Source organism: Opisthorchis viverrini, assembly GCF_000715545.1.
Source record: "Opisthorchis viverrini unplaced genomic scaffold opera_v5_20, whole genome shotgun sequence".
Taxonomy (NCBI): domain Eukaryota; kingdom Metazoa; phylum Platyhelminthes; class Trematoda; order Opisthorchiida; family Opisthorchiidae; genus Opisthorchis; species Opisthorchis viverrini.
In genome coordinates, this window is record NW_008751676.1 from 846,707 (window position 1) to 863,961 (window position 17,255).

The 17,255-nt window shown below is 41.2% G+C and overlaps 1 protein-coding gene across 1 annotated transcript in view; it reads left to right on the forward strand.

Annotated features, from left to right (window-relative positions):
- Positions 1–7,444, forward strand: part of T265_12873 (hypothetical protein) — a gene marked incomplete at both ends in the record, with an annotated part of 28,379 nt that extends 20,935 nt beyond the window's left edge. The window contains 3 exons of the mRNA XM_009165975.1: positions 2,256–2,379; positions 6,594–6,706; positions 7,314–7,444. Of these exons, the coding sequence (XP_009164239.1) occupies positions 2,256–2,379; positions 6,594–6,706; positions 7,314–7,442 (366 nt within the window). The remainder of the gene's footprint in view (positions 1–2,255; positions 2,380–6,593; positions 6,707–7,313) is intronic.
- Between the last annotated feature and the right edge of the window lie 9,811 nt (positions 7,445–17,255).

Genomic DNA, 17,255 nt, shown 5'->3' on the forward strand with positions numbered 1-17,255 from the left:
GCACACCAAGGGTAACAAATCAATCACATTCAACTAGTTTTCTCATCCATATTGGACGACGTACGCAAGAATGGAATTGTACATCTTTCCTCAGGTCTTTGTGCATAGAACCTATCTCTGTCCCGGAAATATGTTCGGGTGGGATGTTAGTTTATATCCTAATCATGGTGCTTCATATTTTTAGGTAGAAATGTGTGAAACAGAAAAGTAGGACGGAAATCGTAGGAGGATTTTACAGCCAGAATTCCGATTATAGATGGTACATTTAGTCTTCCAGAGCGTGAATTCTTGTTTAGAACGATGAACGTCTTCAGGTAAACACCTTGAAGGGTGCATCATATATGAACAATACGAGTGACAATAGGGATATACGCGCTTGAATGTAGTAGTTTCCTTGAAACGAAGCCACCGAATAACCATTTTTTAGAGAACTGATTGACATGCTTTCTCTTACTTTCTGAAAAACCGGCATTGGAGATCGCATTTATCCGGCAAAAGAAACAGTATACAGCTAAACAAAACACTGCATGTGTGTACAGTTTGGTTAAAGTGACCAGTCCATGTACAAACTGCTTCATCAATTCGGAGTCATTCATAGTAAAATCTAAGAAGTCTCGATAGTGTTATTCTCCTGCCCTAGTTTGATTGCCACCTTGTGTGGCTTAGATCCATTGGTTTGTGCGCGCAAATTCGCCACCTCACTGAACACCTAACACCTTCCCGTTACTCCGGATAAACGTCAACTTTAGGGTGGATTTTTGATGCCCACATTGACTATTTTTATCGGACCTTCAAGCAATCGTCTTTGTGTGACTGAGAGCCATTGGTTTGTGCGCGCAAACTCGCCACCTCACTGAACACTTAACACCTTCCCGTTACTCTGAATAAACGTCAACTTTAGTGTGGATTTTTGATGCCCACATTGGCTATTTTTATCGGACCTTCAAGCAATCGTCGCAAGCTAGGTTGATCAGCTATTTTGAATCTTGACACGCACGACCGTCTCTCCATAGGATGAAAATCATGTGAAGGCAAGCCAGAGACGTGGTTTGAATGGCCTCACGAGTGATATAAATTCAGTTGCTTAAGGGCCCTAGATAGCTGCTTCCTTGATTAGACGTGAGTGCTAAATTTTTATCATGAAAATTGCCTTTTAAGTCTTCAATAGCCAGAGTGTTCCAACGTCAACCTCGATTTTTTGAGTGATTTTTTATCAATGACTCATATGGTCATCACACTGCAATAGACCGTCTTATCGGTTACTTGTTATCGACTCTCCTACAAACCGGCAACTCAGCATCTCTCAGTAATACTGTGCGGTGCGGTCGAGTTGGACGAATCCGCAAATATGCAGTCAAGACACTGACAAAATTATCCAGACTCACTTGTTTCCACTGCGTAGAACATCACCAGGTAAAATGTTGGTTGCCATAACTCTCGCTAGGAGTTGAACGACCTCGAAACTGGAGATTTTCTTTTTTCACTACCTTCAAACACTTGTTATTTACTGCACATATCCTCGATGAGGCGCCGTCCTTTTTTAGTTTCCCCTCTACAGCGAACTATATTCATTCATTTGATTTCATTCTTTTCAGTTCAGTGGTTCAGCCGACACAACATGTTTTACCAACTTAAGTGTGATTTGTACCGCATGACTGCCTTGGTTCACCTATCGGTTAAGATCCACACTGGCATAGCACACAATGACTCTACTACGAATGCATTGAAATTGTGGTAGCTGTCAAACGATCCAAGTGCATACCGAGCATTTTTGCCGACTATGCACGCAATATCAAGGATGTAGTCATGTTACAAGTACCAGATGGTCAGCAGTTTTTTTCTCCCTGAAGCATAGGTGTTATTCACTGATTGCAGTATAATGAAACGCTCTATGTGTGTGTTTTTGGGCGTATGTTTGTGCACTCTTAGGACACAATAATTCTGTGAGGCTTTCGGTAGTGTAAATGCTTTTGTCAACTGATCTTGGTCAAAAATCGCATTAATCATTGAACTGATGAGTTTGTTTTAGTGACTGTTTGCAAAGTTCGTCAGTATTGAAGTTGTTTTTAGTATGTTTTGGTGAAATCGTCAACCGTTTTTTTGTCCCGTGAAAGTTTATGGAAACTAATAACTTGGGAAACACATTGCAGTTTCGTAATTGTTGTTCTTATTAACTTAGATGAATACCAATCGAGAAGAACTGCTTTGGGTTATCATTCCGTAATGCTTGTGTATACAACTGTCTTCATATCCAGAACTGGACACGATTCGACGATGCGAGTGATGTAGAGGAATTCGGTCCGCCACATGCCCCTACAGATAACCCATGGGAGACATCTCAATTTCCAGCCTCAACGCCTTCTGAAAAGTCACGAAGTAGTGAGTGCAGTGAATATATTTTGGTAGTCCTAGAGTAAATTTTGGTTTTACGTGAAAACCAATATAACGTTCTTACTCCTGATGAGAGCCATTCCATTTTTATCCGGACTGAATTTGTTTCCAGGAATTTTTATTACTGGACAAACTAAAAACCTAATCCGCAAGAGCTTTTTTCGGTCTTTTCAGTTTAATGAAATTTCCAAAGTTTCAAATGGAAGTCCCCTGATGCAAATAAAATGAGTACATTGTGTGAAGATGAAGTGCGCTCTACGGTGAAACTAACCACAAGCACTTATTTCCTACTGCCTCAAAGAGAGGTCAGAACTCGCGCCGTTTACTACTGTGGTTCCCTACTCTGACAGTGACTGGACCATTTAGTGAGCACTTTTCAGAGTAGAGGTTCACGCACCCTGTGGGATAGTTGTATACCAGAACAAACTGCTCATATCCTTCAGTCAGTGAAGAGGAATTAAACTTTAAAATGAAGGTTGCGGCCACCGTAGACTTGTGTTGACTTTCAAACATCTAAGCTTCAGAACATGAGCACGAAGCACTCGAAAAATTTTTGAGTGTCCTATTACCCTCCAATCTCAGCTGATGACTTCCAACATGGATGAGACTACTGTACAGAGTTCGTTATCTCTTCAGTTTAGACCGAATTCAGTTGCCTCTTATCTCGCTAGACGACTTTATTTTTATACTAGCTTGGTTAACGCGAGATTCAACTGAATCCAGCTGGATCTCTCTTTTACGGGTAGCTTTCAGCAACCTTGTTTGTATTGTGTTCCTTGAGACTTTATCTCGTTCATAGAAAGGGAGATGATTCATAAAGTGAACCGGATAAAATCAGTCTCAGAATGTTTCAGGAAGCTACGCTTGGTGGTGTAGAACTACTCAGTTGCGACAACTAGCAAGGACTCTTGCTGTGTGAAAGAATCAAACTAATCGCTCTTGAATGCTTGGGTTATGCTTTCTTAAATTTTCGGGGATTAGTCTGATATTGGTCGTATTAGCTTATTCTCTTTTGAGGGAGAACTCGGAGAAAAAATCGTATGATCCTTAAATATGTTCAGATGTTTCCCTACCTATAGTAGCATTCATTTTAAAACAAAGTCCCTGATTTTCTTTTTTAAACGGTAAGTTTTACCAATGCCTACTGCTGTGTTGGTCGATCTACCAGTGATAGTGAAAAGTAAAGGCGCTTTTGTTTTTCCAAACGGATACCTTAATGTCCGGGATTTGTGAAAAGTATATGTCATACACAGCTGCCTGACAAAACCAAATCTCTCTCTTCCCCTGGCGACGTAGAAAATTTCACGTGTACTTCAGAAAGACCCCAAAAGTGTTAGTGCTAATGGCACAAGCACACGCCCTGCCACTTAGTGGTTGTAGAAAGAGAATTCAAGGCTCGAGGAGTTACAAAAAATTTCTGTTATCAGTGAATTACTGAATTACGGTTAAAAAAGGCTTTCCACTATTTTACACGCCTGTTTAATATTCCGTCATATCTTAAATGTAAACAAAATAAATCTCCAGTTAAAAGTACCTCACCATTCGCGAGTGAATCCGTCGATTTTTGAACAGCCCTATGAACGTTCGTTTCTGATGCGTCATAAAAACAAATAATTTTCAAGTTTGCATTTTTTTCTCAGCCCCTTGGTCCAAGGAGGCTGGAGACAAATGTCAAGAAGCAAGAAGGCGTTTGATCGCTTGTGACAAACAGTTTCAAGCGCTCAGATGGACGTCTAGACAACCGGCCAAATTGCCTTCACCATTGCTATAAAATCTGTCGAAAAGCATTGCAGGACAGACAGTAACGTTCCGACAGATTTTGATCAACATGTGCGCTACAACATCAGCTGGCGTGTCAGAAATAATCTACCGGAAACCAGTCCTAAAATGACATGTATTTAAAATAAATGGGAAGAACGGTCAGTATTTGAACGGGACTAGTGCAACAATCACATTAGACGGAATATAATACAGGATACCATCTACAAAAAATCCCTGTTGTCAATGAGTTGCTGAATTACTATTAAAAACCCGACGCTTTCTAAAAACCAAAGGCCTGGCTAACCGCAATGGGGGTGTACAACGAATGCGCGGCTAATGAATGATTCATTTCGCTAAGCACAACATGGTTCAACGTAAGATTATCCAACGGAGGCTATGATGGAGATTCATCGATTTCGATGGGAACTAAATCGATAAGAACGGTAATTGTTCACCACAGCTTATAATCCACACATGGCGGTGCAAGTAACTTTCGCTGTTTCCCACTATTGTTAACTGTGGATTCCGAATGGTATAACGTCTCTGAATAAGTTACCAAACGGCCGTCTCTTTGTCATGTTCATCAGCATAATTTACTGTGTGGAAAGAAGCAGTCGATAGTGACGCGGAAAATGCTAATTTTCTTTTTCTGCTAATTAATGCTTCCGAGCAGTTGTTGTTTGGTTAGGTGTGTTACTTGCAGGCTGGACCCTTGCGGTAAGCTACCACAACTTTTTTCAGAATGAACTCAGCCACATATTCTTGATCTGTAGTCAGACTTCCTTTGTCCTCCATTCAAGACACGCGTGAAGTTATTTGCTTAACCCTGGATAGCATACCAAATAACCTACTGGAGGTGCCGAGTGAAGAAGCTCACGCTGGAAGGGCGGGAATTTATGGTTTAAATGAAGTCCGACTCAAAGTGAATCCAAACCAATTAGTCAATAATCTCCTCCACTTCCTTAATGGCACACATCTAGTCTATCACGTCATAATAACTAATCATCATAAAATCAACAAAAAATCCGTATGTTTTCATCTATAGGAACCTTTGGGTAAAAATCTTCCACATAACTCAAAGAAAGTAGAAGGGCTGAGCTATCGCAGGATTACCCGGACTTAAACAGAAACGGACAACAGCCTTCCAGTTGGTAATCCTGCGCCTTAACCGTCTTCCGAATATTTCACGATGATCGGTCGCTCTGGCTCCCAACTTGATAAATCACCTGGGCATCCCATCAAATTATTTGCTTTACAAAGAAGCGCATGTTGTGGTATTCCGCCTCTAAGCGCTGCATAACATTTATCGTAGCTCATTACGAATGCTCACCACGGAGGGGTAAACCGCACGTAAATTTTCCTACGAATTAATAAACATTATTTCCGCATATAGGTACACTTAATCTGCTTGTTGTGAAGCCTTGCTACTGGTGAAACCTGAGTTTCCATTGAAATTACTGACATGTAGTCGGGAACTTTGCAAACGGTTCTAGATACCTATAACCGCAGTTTAATCGTTTGCTTTATTGGCAACGCAATTAAGCCGTGACAATTTCCCGCCACATATTGGTCACGGATGCAACTACCTATTCGAAGGTTGATGTACGGTGACAACGATAGGATAGGTTTTTTCTACACGTTGCTAGTATGTTTCAAAACGTATGAACTATGGATAGCTTTCATTTGCCCTCATCAGCAAGACAGGTTTCTAATCTTTTGGTTTTTAGAAGAACCGCTATTTTGTTTGGAATCTCATGCACATATTATGCCGTACGAGTGCTTTCTCATCTCAGGTCATACAGTGCGTGTGATTTCAAGGTCATTGTAGGCGGAAATAGGATTTCAGGTAGTGAACATAGTTTTGTTTAGGTACAAGAGGGGATGCACGCCTTCATTCAGACTGCGTGCGATTTATTGACATATTTATATCACTGATGATGTGGCGGAAGGTAAACGTCACGTGAACGGTGGAAAAAGTTTTCCGAAACCTAGCAAGATGGGAATCTTGTGCGGAATCCCTCCGAGTTCCTACTGCCTAACCATCAGTAGGATCCATTTGAACCAACCGTTAGGTGAAGGTTTTTATTAAGTTTCACCATCTTCTTCCGTTCAACCCATCTCAGGCTATTGCCCCTATTAGTGATGGGCAAGAAGTCTGGGGGTGACCGAACTTTGTTTACTGGTTCATGTACTGAAGTTTGATGTGTATTATTTACGAATCATATTGGTTCTATCATCGACTGTCGACAAATCACCTCAGAAATGCATGGAAAGCCAACGGGGACAGTCATATCCAGGTATGGACAACTGGATCCTAGTTGAATCAGACTCAGTCTAGTTTGTACGTTATGAGGTTGTTCAATTGTTTTCATTTTATTACCCGTATTTTTCTTTATCCTTTGTGCAAGCAACTGACTAAAGGACCTATATTTCGGTTACAGACAGTGATGGTTCATCACCCTTACCACCGTACAACCCACATCCAACGACTTTACAACCACTTTGCCAACTAATGTACAGTGGACTCTCTCCCTGGTGCAACTACAATAATCCGGTAAGCAAATGGAGAATTAGGCTACTATGAGATATAAATATCGAAGTTCCACTGAATCATTACTATGTTTCTTCCGAATGCAAATGTACGATATGAATTCTGCTTTCGCAGCTTCGATGGCAGCTTCGATTGACAAAACCTATGTTGACATGGACTTTCGGTAAACTTATTTTAGAGAAGTTGCTTATCGATAAGTAGAAAGTGGGTCGATTGCCTTCGTCATATGGAATTCAACGGACAACTTTCAGAAAATTGTTTAATTATTCACCAAACGAGGAAGCTAGTTGTTCTAATAATGTTGGGCTAAACGTCCCAGGGCACTTTCCGGAATAATATGAGCTACTATCCAGAAAAAATATTGAAACAAGTCTTTGTGATCAATGAGGTCACAATCGCCAGTACACTCGAATTCGAATGTGAGTGCCGTATTTTTCATCTCATCATCGAAAGATAAGTAGAGAGTTCGACAGCCATTCGAGCCACCTTTGTCCAAAATGACCAATTGGAATCAAGAAAAAGTAGACCGATTTACGCAACCCGTTAGTCGTATGGGCGCTCTGTGAACTAACCGCACGTTTTATTCTCACTACCTTTTCACTCCTGACAGTATCCATGCCACAGTCCCACATTTTGGCCTTCACAGACATTTGGAACCGGTGCCATTCCATCCTGGTTGGAATACGAGAAATCAACCATAGACTGGGTGTCTGGAATGCACCAAGCTGGGAAATCAAAATAAATCTGTCAAAATGCGCTATCCGATCAAGAACATATCGTTCAAGATATGTCAGGAGCACATATCCATCTGAAAATACCCATTGCTTGGCGAACAAAGCGTTTGCACAAAACCGTATGAGCTTCTTACTGTTTACCGTGGCGTATAGGTTCGTCCAAACCTTTGAAACAAATTATGAATCCATTTGGATTTACCTAATGTCTGACTTCTTCTGTCGATGAACTGCTTGCCTGAATACAAGCCTCTACCCCACTTTGACCTGTTAAGCCGCGTAGTGGTACCATTCGCTAGGGTAGAAGTCCTTGATATAACTGAAACCTCTCACGTCAAAACAGATTCATTCTTTGAGGCATTTCAATGAGAAGTTTCATCAGCGCACACCACCTCGCGAGCCAACACAATACATAATAAATGAAAAAAATCAGTTCGAAATCACTGTTCATCCTTCGTTGTTCCTTCTAACACATAAACGTATCAGTGACCTCTGCCATTGTAGTTAAATGTGTGCCCATCATATGCTGATATCTAAAGACAGTTAACAAAGTTAACAAATCTCAAAGAAGATTGCCCCTTGCCTAAAGGGCTTTCGCTGAGTCTTGTTTTGCGGGACATCCTGTGCAACAAAATTTGATATTCCCCATATATTTACTGGTCACGATGCTGGACATGTCACTCGCTTCTACCGGCCTAGCATTCTTAGCGTCTAAGTCATACCTCAGAGGAACTACTTGACTACTCGGTGTTTTGTAATATCCGTCACCCCGCATGTCGGCTAAACGAAGATATACGGGCCGTGCTCTCTCCCGCAGACTACCAGCTAGTCAGAACCAAAGCAAAAGAAGTGAAAGCCAAGGACAGCACCGCAAAGAAAGATAAGTACGTAAGTCCGAAAAGTTACTTTTCAAGACTCGCTATTCTAGTGAGCATGTAACGAAACGTGAGCTGCCTACTAGCTATTGTAGCGTGGTAAATTTATCAAATGAACCGCTTGATAAAGAAGATCACTGTCCATTAGAGATGGGCTTGGATTTTGCCCTAAGTTAAATGGTGCTGAAGGTGGAAGATATAATCATTGACGTTGAATGTGTGATTCAAAAGCCTTTTCCCACGCAGGCGAGGAAGCTACGGATACAAGTGGTCATAGTCCTTAAGCCCTGGGGGACAGGAGCTCTATACATTACCTCAGCAGAACAGAGAGCGTTAAAAACCCACAAACAGACGTACAAGACATTTGTTACGAAAGCGGACAAGGGTAAGGCCACTGTTGTCATGATCAAGGGTGATTATCTACAGAAGGCCAAGCGACACCTAGCTGAACGTTTTTACCGGTAGATCGGCAGTGGGATTACTGAGTCTAAGATAATAGTAAAGTTGAAGTTGGCAGGTATTTGTGGTCCGCGATGAACCACTTAGGGCAGGTTAATGACATCGTCAAACAGCTGAGATTTATCGCACATTACAGTAGTGAAACAGAAATATAAATAACATGAACCTGAAGGAAGCCCACGGTCTGTACGTGAATAGCGATCTTCAAGAAGGGTGAAATCACTCACGAGTTGTCGAGGTGTATTCAGAAACCTAATAAGTAGCATTCCGTCCAGAAGCTATCTTTCTGGGTCAGTATATACAACAAAAACTTGGTGCGTAAGTGCGGATATCATTCTACTTTGATGCTTTCATTGTACATTGCAGACGCCTAGTATATTCGGCCTGATAGTTCATTTGCTAGCCAAAGTACGATACAAATACCTCATTGGACTAGGGAATGCAACATCCGGTACTGCTGACTAATCATATAAATATACAATTATTGTCATTGACTGCAGGTGCTGTTCGATTCTCTTTGGGACGTCTGTTGGACTGGCGAACGTTTTCCACGATTTCCAAACGGCCGTTATTGTACGAACATATTGAGTAAAAGTGATACAATACAACAGAGTTGTTGCTGTTGGAATAAGGACGCATACAGGGTAGTTCCACCGTATTTTGAAAAGGGACTACGAGGCGAAGTTATAGTGCACCGCCATCTGCAGTAACATAACAGGCAACAATTACTTGTAATGATTGGTTAAGTTCGTTAATTCATCCCGTTTTTAGTAGCTGTCGTACGTAGGCCTTGTCATTGAGCGTGTAGCTGATCTTGGAGCGGTTTTGGGACCTAAGTGTCGCATTCCACTCCTAAATAAACCGTAAAACGGGCAGTTAGATGTGCGTAAGCAGTTCATATGGCTTCCGTTTATTTTGCACCATTTTCCGGAAGAAACAAATAAAGGACGAGGCGAAAAGCTCCGTGATAAAGAACACATAATTCAGACACGAAACCACATACAAGGTTCCCGATAACACATTACATGATATTTGATAAATTTCCTACACCAGGAAACCGGAGCAACTCACATTTACTGCGTCATGCTTATTTTCTGAAATATTCCCCTCAAGTGTGGATAGGAAACACGTGTCTTGGTGAGACCAGAGGGCTCCGTTCACGTTTTATTCAACAATGGCTTGTCATACTCATCGAACACACGTTAGATTTGAACCAACTTTAGGTTATAAAGGCCTATCTAGACACCATAAATCAACTCACTCAGTTGGCAACACAGTCCGCTTTCTCTTTGCAGCAGCAAGGCCACTTTCTAAGTCTAGCTGAACTATGTTGGTCACTGGAGCTTGATATGTCAATAGGTTTGGCGTCTTGTCCAAACGCCGACTTTTTAGATTACGGATATAAGACTATCGTCATGAGGATACTCTCACTGGATACCGAAGCACTCCGGTCTGAAACAAAGCCACTCAAACCAACCAACAAAAATTTGTAAATAAAACTTCCGCATCCCTCTTATCTGCTGCAATTTATTTAATGAGTTTCGTCACCCCGTAGGAACTTGACAACCTATCCGACGCCACTATACCCCAGTTGGTGGGTGGATATTACTGATGATTCTGGCCTAATTTCCAGACAAAAACGACCGATAGACAGGCGTATATGTAGAGACTTAAACTTTTCTTGAATTCTACTCGAACAGTTGTCCAATCTGGTGTTTGCGGTACACTAAATGGACTGACCGAAATTTCAACCAGACGGGGTCAAGTCCACGGATGAACGTATTTCTGCCACCACATCGTGAACACATGCATGCGTGATGACTATCGTTAGTAGAAGTTCCACTCCCTCTGGTATTATATGTATACATTTGTCCTTCCGGACGGGTGTAAGTAAGCCAAGTGATGAACAGTCTAAACAAACGTGAATGTAGCGCACATGCTGAGGTAAACACAGATCGATGGGCCGTCGGGAATGTCAGCGGATTGACGTACTCAGATTGAGTTGGATTATCGGATTATTGAACACCACTTGAAATTCAGAAGTCATAGCCGCCTGGTTCGGTTACACAACTTTTGTGATCGGTGCTCTAATGTTTGATTTTGCCAAATCCACTCTTGTTAGCAGTTTTTGTATACAATGATTGTGGTGTAAAAAAAGAATGGGGCTGGCGAGAGAAGTAATGCTTGTTCAGTTTACAGAACATTCAAGCTAGGCTACAGACCCGAATATATTTTGTTTTCGTTAACCAGGTAGTAAGTGTACGGTTAAACAGATGAACTTATCTTTTTTTAAAACTCATTTGGCGTATTGCAAAATGGGGCATGGACCTACAAGTGGGAAGAATTTTCTAAAAATCGAAAAAAATTTGTTCTTCTATGGGGCATGGAAGACGGAAAACTTATACCTCTCGCAACATGCAAAAATCAACGCGCTGGGTTGTTTCAGGGATGTTTGTTTAACACACTGTTCATTTACATAGAGGTATTCGCAACGTACAAAGTTATAGACTTTCTTTTTTGACATCTTTAATGGATCTAAACAGGAATGTGGATATGAGGCAGGGGAAATCCATATTATCTAGCAATGCACCTTTGCACTGTTTGCAGGATGCGTACTCTGAAGCTCCGAAATTCAAATGCTCGCATGCAATCTTCAGTTGAAGAAACAGTATAATCTAGCCATTCAGTTAGAGTGTCAACAATTTTTGCTCCCCTTTGTAATCGAACCCACAGGTTGAAACCGGAAGATGAGTAGATACGAATTAGTTGCGCTGCATCAACAATGCAGTCAACCTGACAGGTGTAGAAGGCAGTCAACCCTACATGGTAGTGAATACCCTCAGGAAATTCTGAGTTAGATTAGATTGAGTAACTTTATTATCGTCCATATTTCCAGGGGTAGTTAGAAAACTTAATCATATTATTTCATAAATAAATGTTTATCTGGATAGCAAGAACAAGAATAAAGACATGTGGATGATGCCAGCAGAGCACTTTGCTCTTCAAAGCGCTTTACATCTAAGTATTGCATGGTATTTGGAAGGCTAGTAGAATTCAAGGTTTAACTCAATTTCATTTTCAGTATCCATATTGGCCATTTGAGAAGAACGATGCAGTTCAGAATTTGGGATGTTTTGTCAACTGAATAGTTGTACAGAATAAATATTGTGTAGCATTCTCGGTAAGCCGATCTGTTCCCTGCATTTACTATATTTACATAGGAACCGGAGAACTCCGTGTTCTCCAGAAGTCAGTCTAATTGAAGCATGACTAATATAACGTTAAACAACATAAAAGTGATTATGATTCCAACCGAGTGAATTCTTTAAAAGATTATGCAGCCATTTGTTGGCTATATGGAAGCATTAGCTTGCCACTGAGCTCTAAAGCATTAGGGGTTGGTATTCGTTCCGTAATTTTCGTGCTCTCTTATCTCAATAGGACTCCAAGCTAAATGGTGAATTCTGTGTGTTACTTTGCGCAATTCAGTAAGTGGGACAGATTGAGCATGCTTATGCTGGTACAAACTCATGACAATAAGATAGGAATGAAAAGAAGGGGTATTTGCATTGCCAATGGCATTCATATCCGATAGATTGGTTGCCGAATAAATTAGGGATCTTAAAATCCGGGGACACATAATATGTCAATTCGCTTGGCTCAGAGGATAACAGCTGCAGAAATTGAATTGCACCGCCATCATTCGTATGGAATGCTAGAAATTTCTGGTGCCAGTCGGATGAGAAGCAGTATATTTTATTCATAGTGTACTATCTGCTTTCTGTGATCTTCCGAGTACACCATTTTACTACCAAGTTTCGTCTTGTTGAAAACCTGGCTTTATTTTCCATTCAGCGATGCATAGCTGTACTACTACATTTGGAAGCTACGCGGGAAATTTGTTTGTTGGTGTAACCACTACTGAAAATTGTTTGCTGGAAAAGTACACTCGGTGCTCAAAGGGTTCAAAAGGCCTGAATTCCGCGTTCGAAGACCGAACATTTGTAGGTGGGACGGATGAGGGTCTAACGTAAACGAGCGTGCTTCGCAAAACGAAGGATATATACGACACACTTCAAAATACGCGTGGTGCCTTGTTACTGAGTGAGAAGGTTGTAGACGTGGGTGAGGACAAGTGCGGTTTGACTGCATAAAATATCTATCAGATTTTAAGGTTTCACATTTGACAGACTCGACTATGCAGTGCATGATCATTGCCAGTGAAATTCACAGCGAAAAGTTGAGTCCTCCAGGAATACCTGTTTGGCTATCAGAAGACTATGTGGATAACAGTGGTCCTCAGTGATGTTCGCAACTCGTGTCTATCCTCTTATTTTCGTAACTTCGAACCGGAGTAAGATTCACAGAGGTCGGTTGACCTAGCCAAGACAAGGATGTACACAATTGTGAAAAAAGCAGTCGAGAAAGTAACTAGAAATGCTCATATCAGGTTTGAAATCATCAGAAGTCGTTGACTGTAATATAGAAATAAAGTCTTTTGTGAGACAATAATATCGAGAACACTCTGAAACTAAGTAAACTGTCTAAATTTGTGGGAACTTATTTCATTTCTTGGGGGGTAACGTGTATAACTACACGTCAAAAAGAAACTGCTATGCAAATGAGTGTATTTGTCGAAATCTGTCCACACCGGGCTCAAGTAAGGTTGACGGAGACCTGAGGAGCTGCAAGAAAGGCGAAACCGGCCATGGGCTGTCAAAAAAATTTCAACAACCTTATGAGTAATGTTTCACATCTACATAAAGTACACAGTCTGCTCATGAAACACTTCACTTGCTCTCGTAATTCCCCACATTTTTTTCAGTTCCCTACAGATACAGCAGACATTCTCAAGCTAACTCGTCTTCCTTCCTTAGTCTAACCCTGTTCAGAGCATATGACGTCAAAAAGAGCCCCTTAACTATTCCTCATTGAAGATTAGGGTAACCTGGCTAATTGATACACAACCCTGTTTCTAACGCGGACAGGTAAGAACAACTTGTTTCGGAAATAGAAAAAAAACACATTTATTTGCATCCGTATTATTGAGAAAGAGGTTCGAGTCTATGAATAATATTTGGTAATCTCTGCTGAGCATTAAATATATATATATATATATATATATCTTTTAAGTGCCAGATCACGAGAATGAGGTAACTGACGGGAGAATCTGCAGTCTGCAGCTTGTCGCACCTGCAGATGAGCTGTTCATGTATATTTTCGCGAGTACCAGGGCGCTGGTAACGCACCGGTCCTGAAGTTAGTCAACTAATTATGTTCAGTCGGCAGCATGTAACTTTTGTAGTCATGCGCATAATTGTTTTCAACCTCTCCGCAAAGACAGCCATGATTAAGCCTCTCAGAGTTTTACGGTATCTGAGCTATCTAGGAAGGCTTACGTGGCGGCCGTAGAGGAAATCTGAAACATTCATCCTCAGAAGGGTCTATTCACGAGCGGATACGGCCTAGTTATACACGTATCGGACCTCAGCTTGTAGCCCCATCTTATTAAAACCCTAGGAGATATATCATACCTATTCTGCTATGGTACACTTAGCGTGGCGTTCATCCTCGAGAAGGTGCTTACTGTGAAGGAGTTGACGCATTTTTTGAAGCAAGCAAATTACAATCGGAAGCAGGGTTGCAATGAATGATGAATCACGCCAGATTTCCACAGAGCCAGAAGGTTAACTTATACGTTGGCCTCTTTATCAAGTACCGGCTTCATCCGTGCATCGTTAATTTCCTGGAAATTGCAGCGTCATAAAGTAAGGGATATTGAAACGCCGTTTGGTTTCAAACTTCTCCATAAAACATGGAGTCGAGCTAGTAAATGAAAATCAGCAAAGTTGCTTTTGAAGCGCCATCGAGCAAAATAGCGCCATGATGCTTCTAAAGGATTTATTTACAAGAAAAGACGGTTTTTTTTGCACGAACAACATGCTCAGAGCCGAGACTTCTCATTGTAAGTGTAAGAGTACAATCCTTTTAAATTTTCTTCGAAGGCCCTTCGGTTGCAAACGTGAAATTCCATCTGAAGCTTACTTGGTACAGGCAAACAAAGGAATTCGAAGCAATTGTGAAGCAGTTAAATGTTTTTTCCTTCCCCAAGGTCTGAAGACGTCTGTCACACTGGAATGTATAACAAATATTTCAGTTCCTTCGATAAGAAACTCGACAGTTCTTGAAATTCTAACTTACCGGGAATCTTATTGGTAGTCATAAACGGTGCCCCTTTTAGGAAACTCAGAGAGTTCCCAACCTGCAACCTTCCGGCCAGTGTTTCAACACCTAACTGCTCGGGCGGTCAAACCGTAGTGCGTTTAACTCCCACATAGGTTGGATAAAATCTGAATTGAAAATGCGAGAACCTACAACCATACTGTTCTAACCTCAAGGTTTGTAAAGCTAGAAGCTTACAGTACTAGAGCTTAGCTATTGGGCAAGCGCGATGAAATGAACTACACGTATCAAAAACCATGTCCTCATGAAATCAGTTAGGATACTAGTTGTAATATGCACGCTATGAAAGCACCAGGGGACAGTGATTTTCCGAAGGCAGGTGTTCACGACAATTTCTGTGGTTGGAAAACAGAAACAAAGCTCATGGGCCAAAGCCCAGTAAGTAAGGTTGTACATCACCAATACTTACATGTGAATCAATCAAAATGACAGACACCGTATACTACATAGTTCTAAAGCGAATCGAATTGAATGGAGCACACTACGAAGGCCACAGTTTTCGCAGTGGATGGCAAGGATGGCAGTTTGTTCTAAAGAATGCCACTTGATGAAAGACATAAATGAGGAACAGAAGATACACCAAATCAAGGTACTCCAACTGACGTTTGCTTTGCCCTGATTAACCCAACCTGGCAACAGAGATGTCTTCTTCATTAACTGCAATATCTCACAATCCAGTCAGATTAAGAAATAGTTTTAGAAAGTTTTCTGGATTTTATGAAGACGTCTCTCCAGATTTCGCCTTGAAGCTTACTTGGTACAGGCAAACAAAGGAATTCGAAGCAATTGTGAAGCAGTTAAATGTTTTTTCCTTCCCCAAGGTCTGAAGACGTCTGTCACACTGGAATGTATAACAAATATTTCAGTTCCTTCAATAAGAAACTCGACAGTTCCTGAAATTCTAACTTACCGGGAATCTTATTGGTAGTCATAAACGGTGCCCCTTTTAGGAAACTCAGAGAGTTCCCAACCTGCAACCTTCCGGCCAGTGTTTCAACACCTAACTGCTCGGGCGGTCAAACCGTAGTGCGTTTAACTCCCACTTAGGTTGGATAAAATCTGAATTGAAAATGCGAGAACCTACAACCATACTGTTCTAACCTCAAGGTTTGTACAGCTAGAAGCTTACAGTACTACAGCTTAGCTATTGGGCAAGCGCGATAAAATAAACTACACGTATCAAAAACCATGTCCTCATGAAATCAGTTAGGATACTAGTTGTAATATGCACGCTATGAAAGCACCAGGGGACAGTGATTTTCCGAAGGCAGGTGTTCACGACAATTTCTGTGGTTGGAAAACAGAAACAAAGCTCATGGGCCAAAGCCCAGTAAGTAAGGTTGTACATCACCAATACTTACATGTGAATCAATCAAAATGACAGACACCGTATACTACATAGTTCTAAAGCGAATCGAATTGAATGGAGCACACTACGAAGGCCACAGTTTTCGCAGTGGATGGCAAGGATGGCAGTTTGTTCTAAAGAATGCCACTTGATGAAAGACATAAATGAGGAACAGAAGATACACCAAATCAAGGTACTCCAACTGACGTTTGCTTTGCCCTGATTAACCCAACCTGGCAACAGAGATGTCTTCTTCATTAACTGCAATATCTCACAATCCAGTCAGATTAAGAAATAGTTTTAGAAAGTTTTCTGGATTTTATGAAGACGTCTCTCCAGATTTCGCCTTACGAAAATTCTGAATTGACCCACATGCAAATAGAACATATCACATCACACGGGATTCATCAACTTCTTTAGCTATGCTACTTATTTACTGATCACACCACACCCCTTGGTCTTCCTGGAGTTTCGCCACTTAAAGTGTGATGCGTTTTCGATTAGCCAACATCGGACACTGCTAAAGTGCTTCTTGACAACTCTCTACTACCCCCTACTGATAACCCCGTTTCTTGCAGCAGACTGCCTGAAACATACAGTCTTAGATAATGCCGATACCGTCATACTGTTGCACTACATATTGTGGTATCACAATTCTTCCTACAAGGTTACTTCTTCTCATTAGTCGATTGAGACCAGTTGTAGTGATAAAAGATAAGACGTGACAAATATCTTTTCAGAATTTCATCATCAGGTCAAGCCAACGCCGGAATTCAAAACAACGCCACCAGGACAAAATGGATCAATCAGAGGAAGGGTAGAGCAGTGTGTTTGCGTTTGTAAACCTGCAACTGAGGAAGGACGAGTTAATGAAAACGGGAATCTAAAGGCAGGCA